The sequence below is a fragment of the Coturnix japonica genome, chromosome 3 (assembly GCF_001577835.2).
Source record: "Coturnix japonica isolate 7356 chromosome 3, Coturnix japonica 2.1, whole genome shotgun sequence".
NCBI lineage: Eukaryota > Metazoa > Chordata > Aves > Galliformes > Phasianidae > Coturnix > Coturnix japonica.
The window spans coordinates 95,398,982-95,420,522 of record NC_029518.1 but is presented as its reverse complement, the minus strand read 5'-3'; the positions used below and the strand labels follow the sequence as shown (position 1 = coordinate 95,420,522).

Below are 21,541 nucleotides of genomic sequence, written 5' to 3'. Positions count from 1 at the left end.
GCTGCGCGGCCCCGACGGGGCGGGGGCGGCTAAAATTAGCGCTGCGGGGCCGGAGCGGGGCAGTGAGGGGCCGGAGCGGTACCGGAGAGGTACCGGGACCGCGGCGATGAACTTCGCCGTGGGGCTGAAGCCGCTGCTGGCGGAAGCGCGAAGCATGGAGAGCCTGGAGAAGCAGCTACTGTGCCCCATCTGCCTGGAGATGTTCAGCAAGCCTGTGGTCATCCTGCCCTGCCAGCATAACCTCTGCCGCAAGTGTGCCAACGACATCTTCCAGGTGCGGGGCGCAGGGACCGGGCTGTGCCCGGGGTTGGGGGCTCCGTACACGGGAGGAGGGGGGATCTCTGTCTCGGAGCGGTTCGCTAACCCCTCCTTCCCCCCCTGCCCTGCTCTCTCCTTTCCCCCCTGCCCCCCCAGGCCTCCAACCCGCTGTGGCAGTCCCGGGGTTCCGGCGCGGGGCCGTCCGGGGGCCGGTTCCGCTGCCCTACGTGTCGCCATGAGGTCCTGCTGGACCGGCACGGTGTGTACGGGCTGCAGAGGAACCTGCTGGTGGAGAACATCATCGACATCTACAAGCAGGAGTCGGCGCGGTGCGGGGCGGGACACGCGTGGGAGGGAGCCCGTGGGGATGGGGGGGGGGTGATTGGGGCTAAAGGGGCTCAAGGGCACCGTGGGGTGAGGTGGGGCGGGGGATGCCGTGGCTTGTGTGGTATGGAGGGCTGTGCAGGGGACACGAGGGGGAATGAGCCTGGGTGGGGGGGTATTGGGGCTAAACTTGTGGGGCTGGGGGTGCAGTGAGGCGGGGGATGCTACGGGGCAGAGGTGTGCCGTGCCGTGGGGCCGTGCCGTGGGGCCGTGCCGTGTGCCGTGCCGTGGGGCCGTGCCGTGGGGCCGTGCCGTGGGGCCGTGCCGTGGGGCCGTGCCGTGGGGCCGTGCCGTGGGGCCGTGCCGTGGGGCGCAGCGCCCTCTCCCTCCCGTCGCAGCCCCCTGCACGCCAAGGCGGAGCAGCAGCTGATGTGCAAGGATCATGAGGATGAGAGGATCAACATCTACTGCGTCACCTGCGAGGTCCCCACCTGCTCCATGTGCAAGGTCTTCGGTGCTCACAAGGACTGCGAAGTCGCCCCTCTGCAGAGCATCTTCCAGGGCCAGAAGGTGGGTGACCCCCAGAGCCGGGGGGGGGGTCAATGGAGCGGGCGCGGTGGGAGGGGTTTCCCGGTGCGACCCCCGACGCCGCTCCGCCCCCCAGAGCGAGCTGAACAACTGCATTTCCATGCTAGTAGCGGGGAACGACCGCATCCAGACCATCATTTCCCAGCTGGAAGATTCCTGCCGCAGCACTGAGGTGGGGCTGCCCTGTGTGTGCCTTCCCCCCCACACCCCCCCCCCAGGCCCCGCGTGTGGGGTCTGCGTGGTTCGGGACCCCCACCCGGTGTATTGTGCCCACATGGTGGGATGCTCCTGGGAGGGAAATCCCCACTGCAGCCATGGAACGCGGGTGTCCCCAGGGCACAGTGACACAGGGGTGTCCTGTGGGGCCGGGCTGGGAGCGTGGCAGCCCCCTGAGCCCCCGGGGGGGGATCCTACAGGAGAACGGCCGGCGGCAGAAGCAGCACGTGGGGCTGCGCTTCGACTCGCTCTGCAGCATCCTGGAGGAGCGCAAGAAGGAGCTGCTGCAGAGCATCGCCCGCGAGCAGGAGGGGAAGGTGCAGCGCGTGCGCGGCCTCATCCGACAGTACGGGGACCACCTGGAGGCCTCCTCCAAGCTGGTGGAGACGGCCATCCAGGCCATGGAGGAACCTCAGATGGCCGTGTACCTGCAGGTGCCTGGGGGGGGCTGTGTGCGGGGCGCCCTGCGGCTTGGTGCGCTGCTCCTGGGATGCTGACGGCACTCTGCTTTCCCCCACAGCACTCCAAGGAGCTCCTGAAGAAGTGAGTGGGGTAGGGTGAGATGGGATGGGATGGGATGGGATGGGATGGGATGGGATGGGATGGGATGGGATGGGATGGGATGGGGAGGGGGATGAGATGAGGATGGCATGGGGGGGTGGGTGGGCAGGGCTGATGCTGCTTGCTGTACCCCCAGGATCACAGACATGTCCAAGGTGTCGATGAGCAGCCGCCCTGAGCCCGGCTATGAGAGCATGGACCACTTCTCCATCAATGTGGACCATGTGGCTGAGATGCTGCGCACCATCGACTTCCAGCCAGGTGCCAGCATGGGGCGGGCGCTGCCTTGGGGAGGGGACTGCAGCAGGGATGTCCTCACACTGAGATGTGCCTCTGCCCCACAGAAGCGCTGGGTGAGGATGATGGAGATGGACCCACAGACAGCAGTGAAGGTGCAGGGGATGAGGAGAGCCTGGAGGCACCTGAGGCTGCTGAAGGTGAGAGTGTGTTGTGCTGTGCCGTGCTATGCTGTGCCGCAGTCACCACGGTGCTGCCGTGGCTGCGGCGTGGCCATGTACGGTGCATGGTCTCACCATGTGTCCCTCTCTCCACCTGTCCAATGCTTTTTCTCTACAGATGTGGGGCCAAGGCAGAAGCCATTGAGCTCTCCCCATGGTGAGATGCTCTGTGGGGATGAGCAGGGTGTAGGGATGGGATGGGGATGGGATAGAGATGGAGTGGCAGGGGATGGGATGAGGATGGGTGGGGATGGGGTGAGGATGAATGGGGATGAGGATGGGTGGGGAGGGGGGGAGTGAGGATGGGGATATGACAGGGATGGGATGGGGATGGGGTAGCAGGAGATGGGGTGAGGATGAGTGGGGAGGGAGGAAGTGAGGATGGGGATAGGATAGGGATGGGGTGGCAGGGGATGGGGTGAGGATGAGGAGAGGGATGGAGGGAAGATGGGGATAGGATGGGGATGGGGATAGAGATGGGATGGGGATGAAATGGGGATGAGATGAGATGGGGATAAGATGAGGCTGAGATGGAGACTTTGTGCTGGCACTGAGGCCAATGTTCGGTGCAGGTCAGCACTGAGCTGGACTCACGGCACAGCACTGACACCAGCAAACCCTACAGCCCTACGACTGCTATGAAGCCCCACGTGGTGGGGCTGCCCCCAGCCCTCATTAAACTGAGCGAGTGGACACTGTGAGGTGTGGTGTGTGGGGATGAGGTGCTTGCGGGGTTCCCTTGTACCAGGGCTTTGTGCTCTGCCTGCAGCCCCATGTCTGGGGGGAGCACCCACGTCTGCCACCCCCGCAGCTCCGTCTGGCAGCACCGTCCCTTGGGTGCACCGAGCAAACAGCGCTGGGCTGAGCACACAGAGCCTCAATTACCGGTGGGTCACGGCCTGTGCCCCCACCCCACTGCTGCACCGCGCTGCGTCAGCCCCCCACGTCAGTCACCCCACGTCAGTCACCCCACGTCAGTCACCCCACGTCAGTCACCCCACGTCACTGCTGATGCACGAGGATGGGGACTGGGTGTCTCTGTGCCCCACAGCCCCCAGCTCAGTGTGCAGCCCGAGTGCCGTACCCAAAGCCGTTGGGCCTTCAGCAGCAGAAGGGGACGGGGGGCAGTGACGGCTGCGGGGTGGGGATGGGGGCACAACCGGGGATGCTCAGCCTGGAACGGGGGGTGCTCGGGGAGGGTCTTACCATGGGCTGCAAGTATGGCAAGGTGGGGACGCAGCGGAGATGGAGACGGTTCCCCACACTCAGGTCCGCACTACGGCTTTTCTGCAGTGTTTTATTACAAAATCGGAGCGGAGCCGTCCCGGGGGGGGTCCGGCAGCCGCGCACCCGTCGGAGCGGTCCCGGCGCGGGGCTCAGCGTCCCACGGCGTCGAGGATGCGGCGGTTGTTGTCGGCGCGGGCGCGCTGGCTCTGGGCGCGGGCGAGCAGCAGGAGGTGCCGCAGGAGATGGAACGTGAGGTCGATGGAGAGCGGCGGCTCGTCCCTCCGCGCCCTCCACGGCTCTGCGGGCAGCGGCGGCCACAGCGCTTCGGTCCGCACTTCCGCCGCGGGGACTCCCGAGCCGGGGCCGTCGAGGCCGTCGGGGCGGGCGGGACGGGGGGCGGCGGGGAACGGGCGGCACAGCAGCAGCAGAACGGTGAGCAGCGCCCGCCGCATCTCGGCTCGTCCGCACCTGCGGGGCTGCGGGTCAGCGCGGGGTCCGCACCCGACGGGGCTTCCCCGAAGCCGAACGCTCCCCGTCCCGTCCCGTCCCGCACCGCCCGGCACTGCCCCGTCCCGCACCGCTCCGCACCGCCCGTACCGCTGCTCCGAGCTCTGGGCGCCGTGCGCTGCGCGGAGCTCCGTCCGTCCCCGCGGGGCTGAGCCGGAGCCGCGCTCGGGACTTTATATGGGGCCCGGAGCGGGGCTGACGTCAGCGGCGGGGACGCACAGGGCGGGGGCGGGGGGTGCGGGGCTACGGGGGACGGCGGATTCGGAGCGCACCGGGACCGGGAGCGGCCCCTCGGGACCCGCATCTCTCCGGTGCCCGTTCTCGTCCCGCACCCCGCACAGCTCTTACACCGCACCCCGATCCCGGTGCCGCTGTCCGTGGTGCTGAAGGGGCGGTGCGGGGCTCTGCGCCGTCGGGGCCGCGTTCCCCGTCGGAGCTGGGGTGCCGGAACCCCGCACCCACGCGACGTCACCCCCCGTCCTCCTCCTCCCCCCCGGTGCACCCCCCATGGCACCGCGCCGGTCCAGCACGCCGCGGCCAAGCGCTGCAGACGGCCCCGAGGAAGCGGCGGTGGCCAAAGGCGTGACTCATAGAGACGAGCGCGGTGCCATGCGGCTCGGGGATACGGCACCGCGGCACCGCGCCCGGCGACGATGGGAAACGACGGGCCGAGGGCTGAATCCCCGGCCCCAAAAGGCCCAGGGTGACGGGGGGGCGATAATTCACGCGTTACAGGGGCAGCGGAGCGGAGCTTTTATTGGGTGCTCCTGAAGGGCCCGACCCGAGTCCCAGTGGAGGTACTGGAGGGCACTGTCACACGTGGGGTGTGAGCCAGCAGTGAGGCTGGGGAAGGACGGAGCATCTCCTGTGCTGGGCAGGGCACAGAGAACAGACAGAGCGGTCCCACAGCCCCACGGGGTCATCGCTGCCATAGCATCCCCGTGATGGACAGCACGGCACTCCAGCCCCACACACAGTCCCCGACTGAGGCTCCAGAGCTGGTGGGTGGGGGCACCTGGAGCACAGCTGCCCCTCACAGCCGGTTTGCTTTCCAGGACAGGTAGCAGTTCCAGACAATGGCAACACACTGCACGACAGCCAGCCTGGGAACAGAGCGAAGGATGGCTCAGCAGACACAGCCATGGGCAGCGGGAGCTGTGGGGCCATGGGGTTGTGCTGCTACCTGTGGGCCAGAGGGATGAAGTAGAAGTTGGCGATCTGCACCGGCGGCCAAATCTGGGCAGAGGGGAGGAGCGATATGAGGGGCCGCAGGCAGCTCTGTGCCACGGGATCAGGGAATCCAACCCAGGATTCCATCCTCAGCACTTACACAGTAGTTGGTGAGCAGCGCGTCCATGTAGTCCTGGGGAAGGTAGAGGCCGTGAGCGCAGGGAGCAGCCCTGCAACCACCCCACCCCACACACAGCCTGGCCCAGTTGGGGGCAGAGGAACAGTGCAGGGACAGCTGTGACCCCGCACGCAGCAGGCAGGGACTGCAGTCTCCCCAAGCTGGGCACAGGGCAGGTCCCCCTTCCCCTGCATGGGAATGTGCCCATAAAGGGCAGCAGCGTGAGGGCAGAAGGCAGCCAGGAGCCCTGCAGCAGGTCTGGGGCACAGCTCCTGTCACCAGCCCTGGTGCAGCCCCCTGGGGTCACAAATGTCAGGGACAAGAGGGGAACGTAGCACGCAACCCATCCCCTTGCCCAGCCTGGCTGTGACTCAGCCAGGATCCGGCCTCATCCCGGCACTGGCCGGCGGCCCAGAACGGGGAGAGCAAGCGCTGGGGTGATGGATGCGCTGTGACGCTCCCTCTACGTGGGGAGAGGCGGATGTGCCCCAAGTGGGGGTGAAGATGTCCCCAGAACGGAGCCTGGGGCACCCAGCCCACCTGGGGCACCCGACTCCAGTTACAGCCTGTGGGGTGGGGACCTCATCTACAACCCTGCTACTCCATGTGCTGCACCCCAACAGATGGGTGAGATCCCCTTGTCCCCTCGTGCTGCATCCCATGCTCGGTGGGCACCCGCTCCCCGGTGAGTCACCCTCTGGCCGCGCTGACTCAGCGCCTGTGCTGGGTTCCAGCAATCGCTGCTAATGGGAACCATCTCATTAATGGCTCTGAGACGTGGCCAGGAGAGGGGACAGATGACACACGGGGAGCTCGGGGCATCACATCCAGCCCATGTGGGACCCCAGAGCGTGTCCCACTCCTATACTTGTTGCCTCCTGTAAAAGGCTGCACCAAAGCACTGACCTGGGTCTGTCCCTGCAGTGGCTGTTCTGTGTCCCACGGCCGTCATCACCCCATCCCAGCAGTGGGGCTGCAGCAGCAGCCAGCTCTGGGCTGGGGACAACAACAGCCACGGGGGCAGGAGGGAACAGGCAGGTCAGGGGCAAACCCAGCACCAGGGCAGCACCACGGATGTTAGAGTCAAGCGTGTATCCCGGCCCCAACAGCCCCACACCACTGAGGGCAGGCACCCACCTGCTGGATCTTAGCCCAGTTCTGCTCCACCGACAGCCCATTCAACGCCCCGGTGATGGCGAGGAAGCAGCCAAGGAAACAAGGTGCAAAGGCGCCCTGCAAGAGAGAAGCAGCAGTCTGACTGAGGCCCTGCAGTTCCCAGAGCCCCCAGCTGCAGGGATGCGGTCTGCAAATCTGGGAGCACCCGAGAGCAGTAGCAGGAGGGAAGCAGCACCACCCTGCTGCCCCATCCCCACCCCCACGTAGCACTGACCTGGTCCAGCACCATCTTCTTTACAGCCACCACTTTCGTGGTCCCTGGGACGAGCCGGTCCAGGATCCTGTACCACCTGCCAACAACGGGGCCCTGCGAGAGCTGTGTGCTGTGAGGTGCCCACAGGAGCAGCTCAGCACGTGTGCCCAAACATCAGCACTCACCACAAAGCAGAATCCAATGGCCGTCATTTTCAGGGTGCGTTGGCTTTGGTGCCCACGCAGCCCGCGCTGCTCCACCAGCTGCTGTGCGATCACATCCCCAGCTCCCATCAGTGCCCCTGCAACCGGCATGGAGGTGAGGAGGGCAGCGGGCACAGGGTGGGGGTCCTGCCCCAGCACAGCCCCCAGCCCCACAAGCAGCTGATCCCCAGTTGTGCCGTTCCTCGCTCGGTGCCAGGACCACTCCTGGTTCCTCCCGGCTGTTGGCACAGCTCGGAGCAGTGTTTGCATATCAGTCTGCATGCCCACACCCTCGGCGGGGTGCAGCTCAGCAGGTCTTTGGCAGCCCCCGCCCCGTCCTGCCCTCCTGACCTCTTCGACGCAACTCCCTTGGCTCAGCGCTCCGTGCTCCAGCCCTTGTGGGCTCCATGCTCACTCCCAGCACTCTGCTTCCCAGGCAGTGTCCAGCCCACACGCTTCTGCTCCCTTCTTGAGAACTTGGAGAAGCCCCATCAGCCCCCGCAGGCCCTCACAGAACAGACTCCAGTCTAAGGGCACAGCCACGGCACTGTGCACCCAGCACCCCGAATTCACCCACAGGGAGATGCAACCCCCAGCATGCGCTCCCACCTTGATGGACAAGGGCCAGACTGTGAAGCTGGGGTGGCCCAGGAGGGTCGGGTGATCCTGACCCTAAAACATAACCCAGTACTGGAGCTCCGTGTTCCCCAGCCCCTGCAGGTCCTGCTTGCTGAGTCCGTCGCTCCCACGCATTGCAGCCAAGGGCCCTGGAGCGCACTCAAGCCTAAGTAGGGCACAGTGTAGGCAGCCCCCGTGGGCCTCGCTGGCTGCAGGGCCGCTCGCTGCAGGCAGAGGCCACGAGGTCACCATTGCAGGCACGTGCTGCTGCTGCCGGGCTCAGGCTCTGCTGGCATCCTGGCCCCCAGCCCGAGCTGCGGGAGGTAAAGTGCTGCCCCGCAGCTCTCACCGCTGCTGGCTGCCCCCAGAGCAAGCGGCTGCCAGGAACATCCCCAGCCTGGCCCCGGCTGCAGCTCCGTGTTGGGTGAACAGCGGAGCTGCGCAGTAGGACCGGAGCTCAGGGCTGGAGCGTGGGGGGCTGCAGCGCTTCAGGTGAGCCCAGGCACAGCCCCTCCTTGGCCACCCAATGCCACTGAGCACTGAGGGCTGCTGGCCCATGGGCTCCAGCGGGGAGCAGCGACGGTGGGGGAGGTAAGTCTGTAACAGTGTGTTCCCAGCTCCACCCCCCCGGCCCAGCCCGGCCCCTCAGGACACGGCGGCACACGGGGCGGGCGCAGCAAACAGCGGCTGCCAGGCGGTGAGCGGCATCCCGGCGGATCAAATATAACAGCGGGGCGGGGATGGAACCAACAGCCTCAAACAGCGGCTGGACACACGCACCGTAACGTCACCGTAGGGAACGGGGGGATGGGAACGGGGACACCGCCCGCCCCGGACACGGAGGGACACAGCTCCTCCCATCCCCACTGAAGAGTGAGCAATACTCACACTCGCAAGTCACCACGGCCCCCCATTACCCCACCACCCCCCGCCCACAGGGTGGTGTCGCGGTGCATGGGGGCAGGCCGGGCCCTTACCGGCGGTCAGCGCCTCAACGGCCCCGGGCCGCCGAGCCAGGAGCCGCCGCAACGCCGCCATGCCGCCCCCACCGCCACGTGAGACGGCGCGGAGTGATGACGCGGTGCCAGCAAGGCAAACGATTGGCTGAAATGAAGAGACGCGCCGTCGCAGTTTATTGTCGTCAGTAGCGGCCCAGCACAGTGGCCAGCAGCGCCATCCGCACGTACATGCCCTGCTCCGCCTGGCGGAAGTACGCGGCGCGAGGGTCCGAGTCCACCTCCACGCTGCGGGCGGGACGTCAGCACCCAGACACAGCACAACCCCCAACCACCCTCAGAACGGAGGAGGCCAGGACACAGCCCCAACCCCCAGACCACAAACTGGAGGCACCCCCCACTCAGACCCCATTCACCCCCACTCAGACCCCATTTACCCCCACTCAGACCCCATTCACCCCCACTCAGACCCCATTTACCCCCATCCAGACCCCATCTACCCCCATCAGACCCCATCTACCCCCATCCAGACCCCATTTACCCCCACTCAGGCCCCATTTACCCCCATCCAGACCCCACTTATCCCCATTCAGATCCCATTAACCACCATCCAGACCCCACCTACCCCCATTCAGACCCCATTTATCCCCATCACCTCAGATCTCCCTCCTCACCAGGACAGGCCCCGTCCCTGTGCCCTCAAACCTCTGCCCCCAGGACCCCCCCTCCTGCTTGCAGCCCCCCCAGGCTCCCATTTCCCTCCTCACCTGCATAGCACCCCCCCCTCGCATCCCCTTTTCTCCCCCGCCAAAGCCTCTATCTCCCCACCATTCCTCCCCCTCCAGCTGGACTCCATAACCCTCCATGCCCCCCCTCCCCCCAAAAGACAGCTCACCCCAGCCCCACCTGATCTCGTTGACACGAGGCATGGGGTGCATCACCACCATCTTTTCCTTGGCCCTCGTCATGATGTGTGGTGTGAGGATGAACTGTCCAAAGCACTGCAGGGCCACAGCCATCAGCAAGGGAATGGGGACCCTCCCAGCCCTCCATCCCACCCTATACCCAGCCTGTACTCACAGCCTCGTACTCCTCAGCACTCTCAAAGCGCTCCCGCTGGATGCGGGTCATATAGAGCACGTCGGTGTCGGGCAGCGCCTCCTCGATGCTCCCAAACTCCTCCTGGGACAGCACCATCAGCAGGGCCATGGGGTGGTCACAGCCCTGCAGCCCCAGCCCCGTCCCTCACCTGCGAGATGCCCTTGGAAGCCACGAAGGCAGCGATGTCGGGCGGCATGCCGAGGCCACGGGGCGTGACATAGCGCAGGTGGACACGATACTGTGTGAGCAGGCGGGCCAGCGAGTGCACCGTGCGCCCGTGCTTCAGGTCACCCACCATGGTGATCTGCAGGGAGAGCCGTCAGCACAACCCACGGCACAGCACCCACCGCCCCGCGGCACAGCGTACATCTCACCGTCATGCCATTGACAGTGCCCAGCTCCTCACGGATGGTGAAGATGTCCAGCAGTGCCTGCGTCGGGTGCTCGCCCACCCCATCACCAGCATTGATCACGGGCTTGCGGCAGTGCGTAGCGGCCAGCTGGGCATAGAATGGGCCAAGAGTGAAACCCCCACACATACCCTGATGGCACCAGGGCAGGACACAGCCCTGCCCCGCTCACCTCCACAGCTCCAGGCTGGGGGTGCCGCAGCACCAGGACGTCGGCGTAGCAGCACATGGTCTGCACAGAGTCAGCCAACGACTCGCCCTTCTGCACCGAGGAGGTGGCCTCGGAGAATGACACCACAGAGCCGCCCAGCCGGCACATGGCGGCCGCGAAGGAGCTGCTGGTGCGCGTGCTTGCCTCGTAGAACATCGATGCCATCACTTTGCCCTGCAGGATGTGGTGTCAGGCGTGGGGCGAGGTGAGGGGCACGCAGCGTTCGTTCCCTACTCACCTTGAGGATGTCCAAACTGCGCTCCTTTTGCACCAGCATGCGCAGGGTGTGCGCCACGTTGAAGAGATGTGACATCTGTGGGGAGAAGCGGCTCAGGACGGGCACCCGGCACCAAGACCACCCCCTCCCTGTGCCCACCTGGCACCCACCTGCTCCTTGGAGAACTGCCGCACGGAAAGGATGTGCTGCCCGACCAGGGGGTGCAGCAGAGGTGAGGTGGGGAAGTGGGGAACACCTTGGGGGGATGCCTGGCGTGGGAAGGGGCCCGACAAGTGGGGGTGGCTGTCCTGAGCGGCCGTCGCATCTGTGGCACCAGGAACATACAGTGAACCCACATTGATGCATGCAGAATTCTCAGCCCCCCATTACTCACCTCCTTCTGCCATCCTCCTGCCGGCCTTGTCCCGCATGTCCTCAGCTGAGCATGAGAGGGGAATGCAGTGTCAGAGCGCAGCACTCCCGGCACCCTCAGCACCGCAGACGCGACGCTACAGAGATGCTTGCCCCAAAACGAGCTGGGTCAAGCCCCCATGCCATGCTCCACATGCACCCCATGGAACCCAATGGGACACAGCCCTGATCCTGGGAGGCACAGGGCCCCGAGGTGCCGGGCAGGCTGGGGCTGAGCAGGAAGGGAGCACCGCCGTGCCCCATCCCAAAGACTCAGCCCCTCGCAGGGGCAGCACAGGGGCCCGGGGCTGGCACGGCACCTGGGGGGGGCTGCACTCATTGGCTGTGCTTATAGTGCCATAACGCGGGGCTGAGTGAGTCCCCCCCAACATTACCGGTGCCTCGGGCGCCCGGGCGGTGCACGGCTCCCAGCCTCCGGAACACTGAACGGGACACAAGGGCAGGGTCAGCGCGTTGCCCAGCCCCGACGCAGCTCCCACACGGCCACATGCACGCTGTCCCCATGCGCCGTGCTGTGCCCCCCCCTCACCTGGCAGACCAGGGTCAGAGGCACGGTGGATGCGGGGTGGGAGGTGGAAGCGGCCCTCGGGCATGGGGCCGGCACGGCGTGGGCTGGAGGCTCGGCTGCGCAGCGTCTCACCCACTGCTGTGTGCCGGGGCCGCTCAGGGGTCTGCAGAGAGAGGATGAGCTGGAGCAGGGCACAGGTTGTGCCCCCGTGGCACCCTGCACCCCATTACCTTCACAATCTCCTTGTTGGGGGCCACGAGCGGTGCCAGCACAGCTCCCATGGGCCACTTCCTCACATCCTGCCCGTAGCCAGGGGGTACCAGGACCTGTGGCCACAGACAGAGGGGATCAGTGCTCAGAGACCCTTAGCTGAGGGGAGTTGGTGCCCAGGGACTCCTGGATGTAGGGGAGCAGCACAGTGTGTGGCACTTGGTTCCCACCTGCCCATCGATGTAGGCGACCTCTCCGCGCAGCACCACCCTGCGCACTGTCCCCTTCACATTCCTGCCCTCAAAGGGTGTCCATTGCGCTTTGGAGAACGCAGTGTGCTTAGGGATGACCCACTCTTGCTCCAAGTCCACCTGCAGGGACACTGGTCAGAGTCCAGGGCTGGCTGTGGGGTGGGCAGTGGGGCAGCGACCCACCTCCACGTAGGTGTCCTCCTGTGCTGGCAGCCCAAAGATCTTGCGGGGGTTCTCGTAGAGGCGCAGGATGATATCCTCCACTGTCAGCCGCCCCTCAGAGACAGCAGTCAGCAGCAGAGGCAGCATGGTCTCCAGCCCAGGGAAGCCAGGAGGTGGCTTGGGGCCCTGCTTCTCCTCCAGTGTGTGTGGGGCTGCAGGGTGGGGATCGTTACCACATTGCTTGGCCTCACCCATCTCCACCCTGTGCTCCCAAGCACTTACCATGGTCAGTGGCAAAGCAGTCAATGGTGTCCATGTTCTCCCAGAGAGCCTCGAGGTCCTGGGAGGTGCCCAGTGCTGGGCGCACAGCTCCACAACCCTCCCCAAGACGCCCCAGGTCATCTTGGCACAGGAAGAGATGGTGTGGGGCCACCTCACATGTCACTGGGATCCCCTTCTGCTTGGCCGCCTTGATGAGGAGGATCTGGAGGGTGCACAGTGAGGGGCAGCCCCTCAACACGCCTCACCAGCCATGGGAGGGGGTCCCAGCCCTCTGCTCACCTCCTCCTTGCGTGCCACATGGCAGATGTGCACAGGGCGCTGGTGCAGCTGTGCCACCATCAGGACGGCAGCCACCGTCTGCCCCTCCGCGTGGGCCACGATGGGCAAATGCTGTGGCCACTGCTGGAAGTGCTGTGGGGACACAGAGCCATGAGTGCTGGGGCAAGCACCAGGCCAGGCCCCCCTGTGGCTCCCACCCTCCACAGCAGCAGCTCACCTCCATCCACAGCGACACGTCATCCATGCGCAGGCTGGAGAAGGTGTCGTTGAGGTACAGCTTCAGCCCTGCCGCTGCTGCTGCCAGTGCACCCAGTGAGCCCGCGTTCTCCGCCGATGCACCCAGGAACAGGGCGAAGTCACAGCGCGCCCCGGCCTCGGCCAGCTGCGGGGAGGGGGATGCAGTGGGCTCAGCACGGCACAGGCTGACCTCCTGCGGGCCTCATGGGGAGGGGACGTGGCCACACCAGCTCCCCACTCACCTTCTGTGCCAGGGCAAAGGAGGTAGCATCGGTGATGGCAGGGCTGGTGTTGGGCATGGCACACACCATGGTGACACCCCCGGCCAAGGCGGCTGCGGTGCCCGAGGAGAAGTCCTCCTTGTGCGTGGCACCCGGCTCACGTAGGTGCACGTGGACATCAATCAGCCCTGGGGAGAGCAAGCATCAGTGTGGGAGCACTGGGGAAGTGGCTGGGGTACGGGGATACGGCAGACACAGAGAGGATACAGCGGAGTGTAACATCTCTGACCCCACAGTTACTCCAGGCACAGCCCCAGCCCGTATCAGCCCCAGCCCTCCAACCTGGCAGGCGGATCAGCTTCTGGGATGTCATACAGTCCACGTGCATCTTGAGTGGCGGGGCTGCCCCAATCTGGCCCAGTGCCTGCGGGCACAGCCATCATCAGGCTGGGCACATCCACCATGGCAGGGCCAGGAGGATGCCTGCCCAGACCCCACCGCATCACGCAGTGGAGCTCTCCATGCTGCACCCATCCCACCTCCACAAAGAGCTTGGTGCACTTGATGTCAATGATGAGCGGCACGGAGTAGTCGACAGCCAGGCGCCGCGTGCGGTACCCTTTGGTGACAAAGGAGGAGAGCCGGCGGCCCCCGGAGTTGCGCATGGAGAGGTTGATGACCATCTCAAAGTGGTTCTCTGCCAGGTAGTCCAGGATGCTGCGCTGTGTCTCACGGGCACCTGCTTCAGAGCTGTCTGCCTCCTCGAAGTGCCAATCCACTGCCATCACCTGCAGCAATGCCACAGTCACCACTCCGTGCTGGCACCACGGATCTCCCCACCAAACCCTGAGCCCCCACCTTGATGCCATGCTCAGTGTAGAAGTCAGCAGTGCCAAGACTGGCATACAGATTGTAGCCAAGGCTCTCCAGTGTCCGCACGGTGGGCAGCAGCTCACTCTTGTTCTGCAAGAGCACTGCAGGGGTCAAAGAGCATTTGGGATAGCCAACCCAACCCCGGCACCCCCCTCACCTTATAGCTGCCGATGGTCAGCAGGATGTTCTTCTTGGGGATCTTGAAGCCGGTGCTGAGCATGGCCTTGAGGTACGCCTCGCAGCGGTTCTCCCCAAAGCACGCCACCTCTCCTGTGCTCGTCATCTCCACACCCAGCACCACATCAGCACCCGCCAGGCGTGAGAAGGAGAACTGTGGCACCTGCAGGCACAGGGGGTCAGCAGCCACCCAACACAGCCCCCACCCCACCGCTGGCCCCAGCTCACCTTGACGCCGACGATGCCTGTACCCGTCATCAGCCCTACGGGCTGCACATCCTCACCCATGATCACCTGGCTGGCCAGGGCTACCAGGTCCACCCCCAGTGTCTTGGAGACAAAAGGGAAGGAGCGCGACACACGCACGTTGCACTCAATCACCTTCAGCTGGTCGTCCTGCAGAGAGGGGATGGTGTGAGGCACATCCCGAGGCTGCAGGGCGCTCAGTGCCCCCCAGCGTGGCTCTGCCCTCCCCAGTACCTTGGCGATAAGCTGCAGGTTGAAGGGCCCGGTGACCTGCAGCTCCTGCCCAATGGCATGCACGATGGCCTTGATGCGCTCCAGTGTCTTGGGCGTGATGTCCTGCGGGGGGGTCACCAGCGTGGCATCGCCCGAGTGCACTCCAGCATTCTCCACATGCTCAGAGATGGCAATGGCCACCACCACGCCGTCACAGGCCACCGCATCCACATCGATCTCCTGTGAACAGGCACACGGTCACAGCTCCATCCTGCCACAGCTCTGGAGCAGCGCGGGAGCCACGTTCAACCTTGGCCTCCTGAATGAACTTGGAGATGACAACGGGCTGCTCCTTGGACACGGCCACAGCATTGCTGAGAAACTTCTCCAGGTCACTGTCCGAGTAGGCGACGTTCATGGCAGCACCGCTCAGCACGTAGGAGGGCCGCACCACACAGGGGTAACCCACCGTGCAGCAGAAGTGCTTGGCTGACTGCAAAGAGACACACAGCTCAGCGGGTGGTAGGTGGGGGGCACAGCCCCGGGCAGCCTTGCACCCACCTCCATGTCAGAGAGCTCCTTCCAGAGCGGCTGGCTGATGCCGATGGTGTCCAGCAGGCGCGAGAACTTGAAGCGGTTCTCGGCTGAGTCAATGGCCTCAGGGGAGGTGCCCAGGATGCGGCACTGCTGCCGGTGCAGCGCCATGGCGATGTTGTTGGGCAGCTGCCCGCCCATGGACAGGATGACACCCTCGGGGTTCTCCAGCTCATAGATGTCCATCACCACCTGCAGCATGGGGCTGGCTGGGAGGGTGCCACGCAGCCCCTAACCCTTTGTGGCAGCTTCAGAGACTCCCTGCCCTGCAGCATGCAGCCCTCACCCACTCACCTCAAATGAGATCTCATCAAAGTAGAGGCGGTCACACATGTCATAGTCAGTGCTCACAGTCTCAGGGTTGTAATTCACCATGATGGTCTTAAAGCCCATCTGTAGGGCAGAGCAATGCCGTGAGGCCAGGGATGTCCCCAGCCTTGCTCCTCCCCACATCCCTGCACCCCACCAACCCCAGCCCACCTTGCGCAGCTCCTGGATACAGCCGACAGCGCACCAGTCGAACTCAACAGAGCTGCCGATGCGGTAAACGCCGGAGCCGATGACCATGACGTGGGGCTGGCGGAAGGGCAGGTCGTGCTCGGCACCATTGTAGGTCAGGTAGAGGTAGTTGGTCTGTGCCGGCCACTCGGCTGCCACCGTGTCGATCTGCTTCACCACCGGCAGGATGCCCAGGTCGCGCCGCATCTTCCGCACAGCCAGCTCGGTGCTGCAAAGGGCAGGGTGAGCGCCGGCCGTGGGGCAGCAGCAGGGTGGGGGCCGCCCCCCACCTCACCTAAGCACAGCCAAGGCCACCTGCTTGTCGGAGAAGCCGAGCTGCTTGGCACGGCGCAGCACGGCGGGCGGCATGGAGCTCTGCTCGCCACGGAACGCCTCCAGCCGCACTGCGTGGTCTGTGATGTTCTTCATCTTGTGCAGGAACCACCGGTCGATCTTGGTCAGCTCGTAGAGGCGCTCGATGGAATATCCAGCACGTAGCGCGGCCGCCAGCACAAAGATGCGCTTGTCTGTCGGCGTTTCCAGCTCCTGGGGTGCCAAGGGGGGTGAGCGGGGCACAGCCTCCCACAGCTGACACACACGCCATGCCGAGACCCAGTGCTCACCACGTCCGATGCCGGCTTCACCGTGTGGTCAAAGCCCACGCAGTTCTCATCCACCATCCGCAGCGCCTTCTGGAAGGCCTCCTCGAAGTTCCTGCCGATGGCCATCACCTCCCCTGCGGGAGGCTGTGAGCAGATGGAGCCCCATGGGCTGCCCCACGCCGCGCCACGCTGCCCCGCTGCGCTCACCCACGCTCTTCATGGAGCTGCCAATCTTGGTGCTGACACGCAGGAACTTGCTGAGGTCCCAGCGTGGGATCTTCACCACACAGTAGTCCAGGCTGGGCTCGAAGTTGGCGGTGGTGGAGTTGGTGACAGAGTTCCTGCACAGCGCATGGGACAGTGTTGGCACACAGAACCCACAGCACAGCTGAGCTGCACCCAGTGCCCCCATGGTGACACGGTTACCTGAGGACGGGCAGCGGGATGCCCAGTGCCAGCTTAGCTGCCACGTAGGCCAGCGGGTACCCTGTGGCCTTGCTGGCCAGCGCTGAGCTGCGGGAGAGCCGCGCGTTCACCTCGATGATGTAGTACTGCAAGGAGCAATGCGCCATGAGCACAGATAGGATCCCACCTCCACTAGAGGGGAGCACACGGGGGACACACTGCACCCACCTGCTCTGACTCAGGGTTCAAGGCAAACTGGATGTTGCACTCGCCCACGATGCCCAGGTGCTGCACCACCTTGATGGCCGTGTGGCGCAGCATGAAGTACTCGGTGTCGTTGAGGGTCTGGCTGGGTGCCACCACGATGGACTCACCCGTGTGGATGCCCAGCGGGTCCAGGTTCTCCATATTGCACACCTGGGGCAGGGGGGCACTGGCTGTCTATCACCTGTGCTCCCCATTCCACTCTATGTCAGAATGGCCTCACTGGTGGTTCCCACATCCTCCCCTGCCCCAGAGACCACCAGGGCTGCCCACACCGCCACAACATGAGCGTGGCACCATGCCCATAGAGGGCACACTAGGGTCTTGCTGCCAGCATATAGCAGTTGTGCTGACACAAGGAAAGGGCCTAGGGAAGCCCTGCTACCCCCCAGCACCGCTGCTGTACCGTGACACAGTTGTTGTAGGCATCGCGCACCACCTCGTACTCAATCTCCTTCCAGCCCTTCAGCGACTTGTCCACCAGCACCTGGGAGGTGTGGGTGAAGGCCTGGCTCACCAGGGCCGCCAGCTCCTCCCGGCTGGAGGCAAAGCCGGAGCCCAGGCCCCCCAGGGCATACGCCGAGCGCACCAGCACCGGGTACCCCAGCCGCTCCGCCGCCGCCTGTGCCTGCAGAGCACAGAGTGAGTGTAGGGGTGGCACCCCTTGGGGACAGCCCCCATCCTGCCCCACGCCACACCACAGCCCCAGACCTGCTCCAGGGAAGCAGCGGCTTCGCTGGGCGCCACGTGCTCGCCGATCTCCTCCATCTTCTCCACAAAGACCTTGCGGTCCTCCGTCATCTCAATGGAAGCCACGGGGGTGCCCAGCACACGCACGTGGTAGCGCTGCAGCACGCCGCTCTTGGTCAGCTCCACGCCACAGTTAAGGGCTGTCTGCCCCCCAAAGGTCAGCAGCACGCCATCGGGGCGCTCGTTGCGGATCACCTACAGGATGGGGGTCGGGGCAGTGAGGTACAGCCGGGGCAGTGAGGTACAGACCCACAGCCGCCCCCACCATCCCCACAGCACTCACCTGGGTGACGTACTCAGGGGTGATGGGCAGGAAGTACACCTTGTCTGCCAGCCCCTTGGAGGTCTGCACTGTGGCGATGTTGGGGTTGATGAGCACCGTTTGAATGTTCTCCTCTTTCAGCGCTTTGATGGCCTGGAGATCAGGGTGGCAGTGACATCAGCTCTATGTAGAGCCCCCTATTTGTCAACTCTCTGAGGGATGCTCACCTGTGACCCTGAATAATCAAACTCGCCCGCCTGTCCTATGGAGAGCCCTCCGGAGCCCAGGATCAGCACCTTGCGGGGTCGTGCTGCCTCCTGCCCCGCTGCCGGCACCTCGTTGTACGCCAGGAGATCCCTCAGGCGCTGCCGCACTGCAGGGATGGGATGGAATGAGGCAGAGCAGGGATGCTATAAGCCCTGTGTATAGCTCTGCACAGCACCCAGCACAACGGTGCAAACACAGCACGATGCCCCAGCACCAAATGCAGTTCTACAGCCACTTGTGTACAACCCTAGCCCTGAGCACCAACCACAGCCCAGTCCCTGAGCACCAACACCGGCCCTGAGCAATCTCCAACCTTGGCCCCAAGCATCTCCCCCTGCCCCAGGACCTTGAGTACAGAATCCCATGCACAGCCCCAGCCCCAAGCCTTGACCTCAAGCACAGCACCCCACACACAGCCCCCAACCCTGTGGGGCTCATATCTCCCCCAGCCCCACACTCACCTGTTTTGTCATTGTTCCCTCTCTGCAGATCCAGTGCCGCCTCCACAAAGACATCAAAGAGTCCCTCCAGGTCTGTGGGGCCAGCGCGGTGCTCAGGGTGGAACTGCACACTGCAGGGGCATCTGGTGAGACACAGCCCCACGTCCCCAGCCCCACACCTCGGTGACCCCTTGCCCACCTGAAGAAGGGTTTGTGCTCATGCACCAGCCCCTCATTGGAGCCATCGTTGGCATTGGTGAAGAGCGGTGCCCAGCCGGGAGGCAGACTGGCTGCCTCCACCGCAAAGCCGTGGTTCTGTGCCGTGATGAAGCAGCGCTGCGTGTCCTCGTGCACACACGGCTGGTTGTGCCCACGGTTCCCATACCTGAGGGTAATGGGGGTGAGCACAGAATGTCACTCACCCAACTGAATACCAGGACCCCCCCGGAGCTGGAACCCTGCTCACTTCATCTTGTAGGTGTGGGCACCCAGGGCCAGAGCCAGCAGCTGGTGGCCCAGGCACACCCCGAAGATGGGCTTGGGATGGTCGGCAGCCAGCACGGCACGCAGGTTGGCCACTGTCTGCTGGCACAGCCGTGGGTCCCCGGGGCCATTGCTGAGGAAGAGCCCATCGAAGTCTGCACACAGACAGCAGTGTTAGGATGGGGACCCCCATAGCTCCCCCCACTTTAGGGGGTCACAGTGAGGACCGTAGCCCCACAGCTCCCAAATGGGTTTGCACAAGGGTCACTGACCCTACCACTCACAGCACACCACTATGTCCCACATCAGGTTACAGCGAGCACCCCACGCCTCCCTTATAAACCCCAGTAAGAATAACACTGCAATGCCCCAAATCCCCACAATGGGGCTCCCCAAGGCCCCCTGCACTGATCCTACCCCACGTCCCCTCTCCAACCCCAGAGGCCCCCTACCAGCAGGGTCCAGAGGATGATCCCACGGCACCACAGTGACGGCCGCCCCCCGCTCACAGAGGCACCGCACCTGGTTGTACTTCAGGCCACAGTCCACAGCAGTGATGCGCAGGGATCCACCGGGGTTAAAGACACGCGGCTCCTGCAGAGAGGGTGAGTGGGGATCCGGCCCATCACCACCCCATAACCTGGGACCAGCTGCTTCTTACCTTCAGGGACACCTCCTGCACCAGGTGCCGCTCGTTTGGGTCCTGGAAGGGGATGTTCAGCTCCGGGGCCTCATCTGGCAGCAGCCTGCCCAGCAACGTGCCCTTCTCACGGATCTTCTTGGTCAGGGCTCTGGTGTCCACCCCTATGGATGTATGGCGATATGGAGCCTCAGGGCCCCACGGCACCTTTACCAACCCCCCCTGCAGGGCACAGCCTCACGGATCCCAATGCAAGTTTAGCTCTGCTCCAAACCCACCACTCCCGGGTGCCCCCGGCCCTGACCCTCATCCCCACCTTCCAGCCCGGGGACGTTGTGCTCCTTGAGCCATTGATCGAGGGACTGAGCGGCGCTCCAGTGGCTGGGGGTCTCCGAGCACTCGCCCACCACCAGCGCGGCCACGTGGATCTTGTTGGACTCAAACCACTGCGGGGAGATGGGACGGGACTTGCTCACACACCCAGGAAGCCCAGGAATCCCCCGGAGCCGCGGGTGGGGCTGGGGGAGCTGCCGGCCGGGGACCCCCGGAGCACAACAGCGGCCCCGCCGCCCCACGCCGCGTGTCCCCGCGCATCCCCAGCCCCGCCCCGTGCCCGGGCAGCCCCACGGCCCCGGCAGCCCCACGGAGCGGCACGAGGCGGCCCCGCCCCCACCCGCGGCCCCACGGCGGGGCGCTCCCACCCGAGAGCGGGAGCCGCCGGGGGGGCGGGGGAGAAGGAGGAGGAGGAGGAGGAGCAGGACTCTGCCCCGGGGGTCGGGGTCGGTCGTGGGGGTCGTGGGGCCCCGCGCTCACCGTGCCCAGCTCGAAGGGGCCCCGGCGCTCCCGGGGCACGCCGTAGTTGCCCACCAGCGGGTACGTGAGCACCAGGATCTGCGCCGCGTACGAGGGGTCGGTGAGCGCCTCGGGGTAACCCACCACTCCGGTCTGGAACACTGCGGGGATACGAGCACCGAGCGGCGGCGGATCGACGCGGATCGATGCGCATCCCCGCGCCATGCCCGCATCCGGCCCCGCCGCACTCACCCACTTCCCCGCTGGCGGCCGTGCCCGTAGCCCCGAAGGCTCGACCGAGCAGCACCGAACCGTCCTGCAGCACCAGGCGGCCCATGGCGGGAACACGTGCGGGAAACGGCGGGAGGCGGCGGAACAGAGCGGGGAGTGCGGGACGGGAGGGGCGGGAACCGGGATGGGAGAGGGGGCGGGGCCAGGAACAGAGGGGGCGGGGCCAGGACACACAGCGACCAATCAGCGCGCGGCTGGCTGGGAATAGGGCGCGGGCGGGAGCGAGTGGCGCGACAGAATGGGGAACGGGTAAAGGATGGAGGAAGGGAGGGGATGTAGAGATCGGTCTGATATTGGAACCCTAAAGCCAGGGGAGAGCGCGAACACAATCCCCCACTACCACAAATGATGCAGTCGAGTTTCCCACATCTGAGGAAATGGCAGGGGTCAGCACACCCAGAGTGCAGGGGATGAGCCTCGCCCTGGGAAAACCACCTGCCTGATCATGGTGTCTCCCCTGCCAGGTAAGTATGCCCTGCTCTCAACCCGCCCCGCTCCCCACGCCCCGACACCAGCCCGCACCACACGCCGACCCGCCTCACAAACATCCCACCTGCTCCGGCCCGCTCCGCCCCTCCGGGCTGCCCACG

At 65.3% G+C, this 21,541-nt stretch overlaps 4 protein-coding genes and 1 non-coding gene across 8 annotated transcripts; 1 reads left to right on the top strand and 4 right to left on the bottom strand.

The window, feature by feature from the left end:
* The first annotated feature begins 39 nt into the window (after nt 1–39).
* Nucleotides 40–3,106, top strand: TRIM54 (tripartite motif containing 54). The gene is made up of 10 exons (XM_015859622.2): nt 40–274; nt 415–587; nt 981–1,152; nt 1,247–1,342; nt 1,587–1,820; nt 1,907–1,929; nt 2,084–2,208; nt 2,292–2,384; nt 2,524–2,562; nt 2,978–3,106. The coding sequence occupies exons 1-10, from the start codon at nt 107–109 to the stop codon at nt 2,986–2,988; spliced, it is 1,134 nt and encodes a 377-aa protein (XP_015715108.1). The 5' UTR covers nt 40–106; the 3' UTR covers nt 2,989–3,106.
* Nucleotides 3,107–3,592: 486 nt separating this feature from the next.
* UCN (urocortin) lies at nt 3,593–4,569 on the bottom strand. Its single transcript, XM_015859618.2, has 2 exons — nt 4,230–4,569; nt 3,593–4,100 (listed from the first exon to the last, which is right to left on the bottom strand). The coding sequence occupies exon 2, from the start codon at nt 4,082–4,084 to the stop codon at nt 3,782–3,784; it is 303 nt and encodes a 100-aa protein (XP_015715104.1). The 5' UTR covers nt 4,085–4,100; nt 4,230–4,569; the 3' UTR covers nt 3,593–3,781.
* Nucleotides 4,570–4,702: 133 nt separating this feature from the next.
* On the bottom strand, nt 4,703–8,774 carry MPV17 (mitochondrial inner membrane protein MPV17). 3 transcript variants are annotated; one of them, XM_015859617.1, is made up of 7 exons: nt 8,655–8,774; nt 7,042–7,157; nt 6,878–6,970; nt 6,625–6,720; nt 5,470–5,502; nt 5,323–5,375; nt 4,880–5,242 (listed from the first exon to the last, which is right to left on the bottom strand). In XM_015859617.1, exons 1-7 carry the CDS (start codon nt 8,713–8,715, stop codon nt 5,173–5,175), a joined length of 522 nt encoding a protein of 173 aa, XP_015715103.1. In that variant the 5' UTR covers nt 8,716–8,774; the 3' UTR covers nt 4,880–5,172. The 3 variants fall into 3 exon arrangements, with proteins under 3 accessions (XP_015715102.1, XP_032299307.1, XP_015715103.1); XM_015859616.2 differs by lacking the exons at nt 5,323–5,375; nt 8,655–8,774 and adding an exon at nt 7,669–8,563 and having other exon boundaries at nt 4,703–5,242; nt 6,878–6,953; XM_032443416.1 differs by lacking the exon at nt 5,323–5,375 and having other exon boundaries at nt 4,709–5,242.
* An 8-nt stretch (nt 8,775–8,782) lies between these two features.
* CAD (carbamoyl-phosphate synthetase 2, aspartate transcarbamylase, and dihydroorotase) lies at nt 8,783–21,299 on the bottom strand. Of its 2 annotated transcripts, XM_015859608.2 has the most exons (45): nt 20,913–21,299; nt 20,682–20,821; nt 20,185–20,314; nt 19,890–20,032; nt 19,681–19,822; nt 19,212–19,383; nt 18,945–19,130; nt 18,767–18,876; nt 18,266–18,411; nt 18,060–18,191; nt 17,738–17,971; nt 17,433–17,654; nt 16,991–17,179; nt 16,784–16,908; nt 16,565–16,698; nt 16,379–16,491; nt 16,051–16,301; nt 15,738–15,984; nt 15,552–15,650; nt 15,225–15,449; nt 14,974–15,156; nt 14,685–14,903; nt 14,433–14,600; nt 14,185–14,367; nt 14,013–14,117; nt 13,694–13,942; nt 13,497–13,578; nt 13,176–13,342; nt 12,914–13,078; nt 12,697–12,828; nt 12,418–12,619; nt 12,157–12,347; nt 11,953–12,093; nt 11,743–11,838; nt 11,534–11,675; nt 11,379–11,426; nt 10,967–11,011; nt 10,743–10,897; nt 10,594–10,668; nt 10,317–10,529; nt 10,109–10,234; nt 9,883–10,038; nt 9,714–9,815; nt 9,540–9,634; nt 8,783–8,921 (listed from the first exon to the last, which is right to left on the bottom strand). In XM_015859608.2, the coding sequence occupies exons 1-45, from the start codon at nt 20,995–20,997 to the stop codon at nt 8,819–8,821; spliced, it is 6,768 nt and encodes a 2,255-aa protein (XP_015715094.1). In that variant the 5' UTR covers nt 20,998–21,299; the 3' UTR covers nt 8,783–8,818. The 2 variants fall into 2 exon arrangements, with proteins under 2 accessions (XP_015715094.1, XP_015715095.1); XM_015859609.2 differs by lacking the exon at nt 11,379–11,426.
* LOC116653293 lies at nt 21,260–21,423 on the bottom strand. The gene has a single exon (XR_004306862.1). It is a non-coding gene; the product is annotated as a U1 spliceosomal RNA (small nuclear RNA).
* Nucleotides 21,424–21,541: the final 118 nt, after the last annotated feature.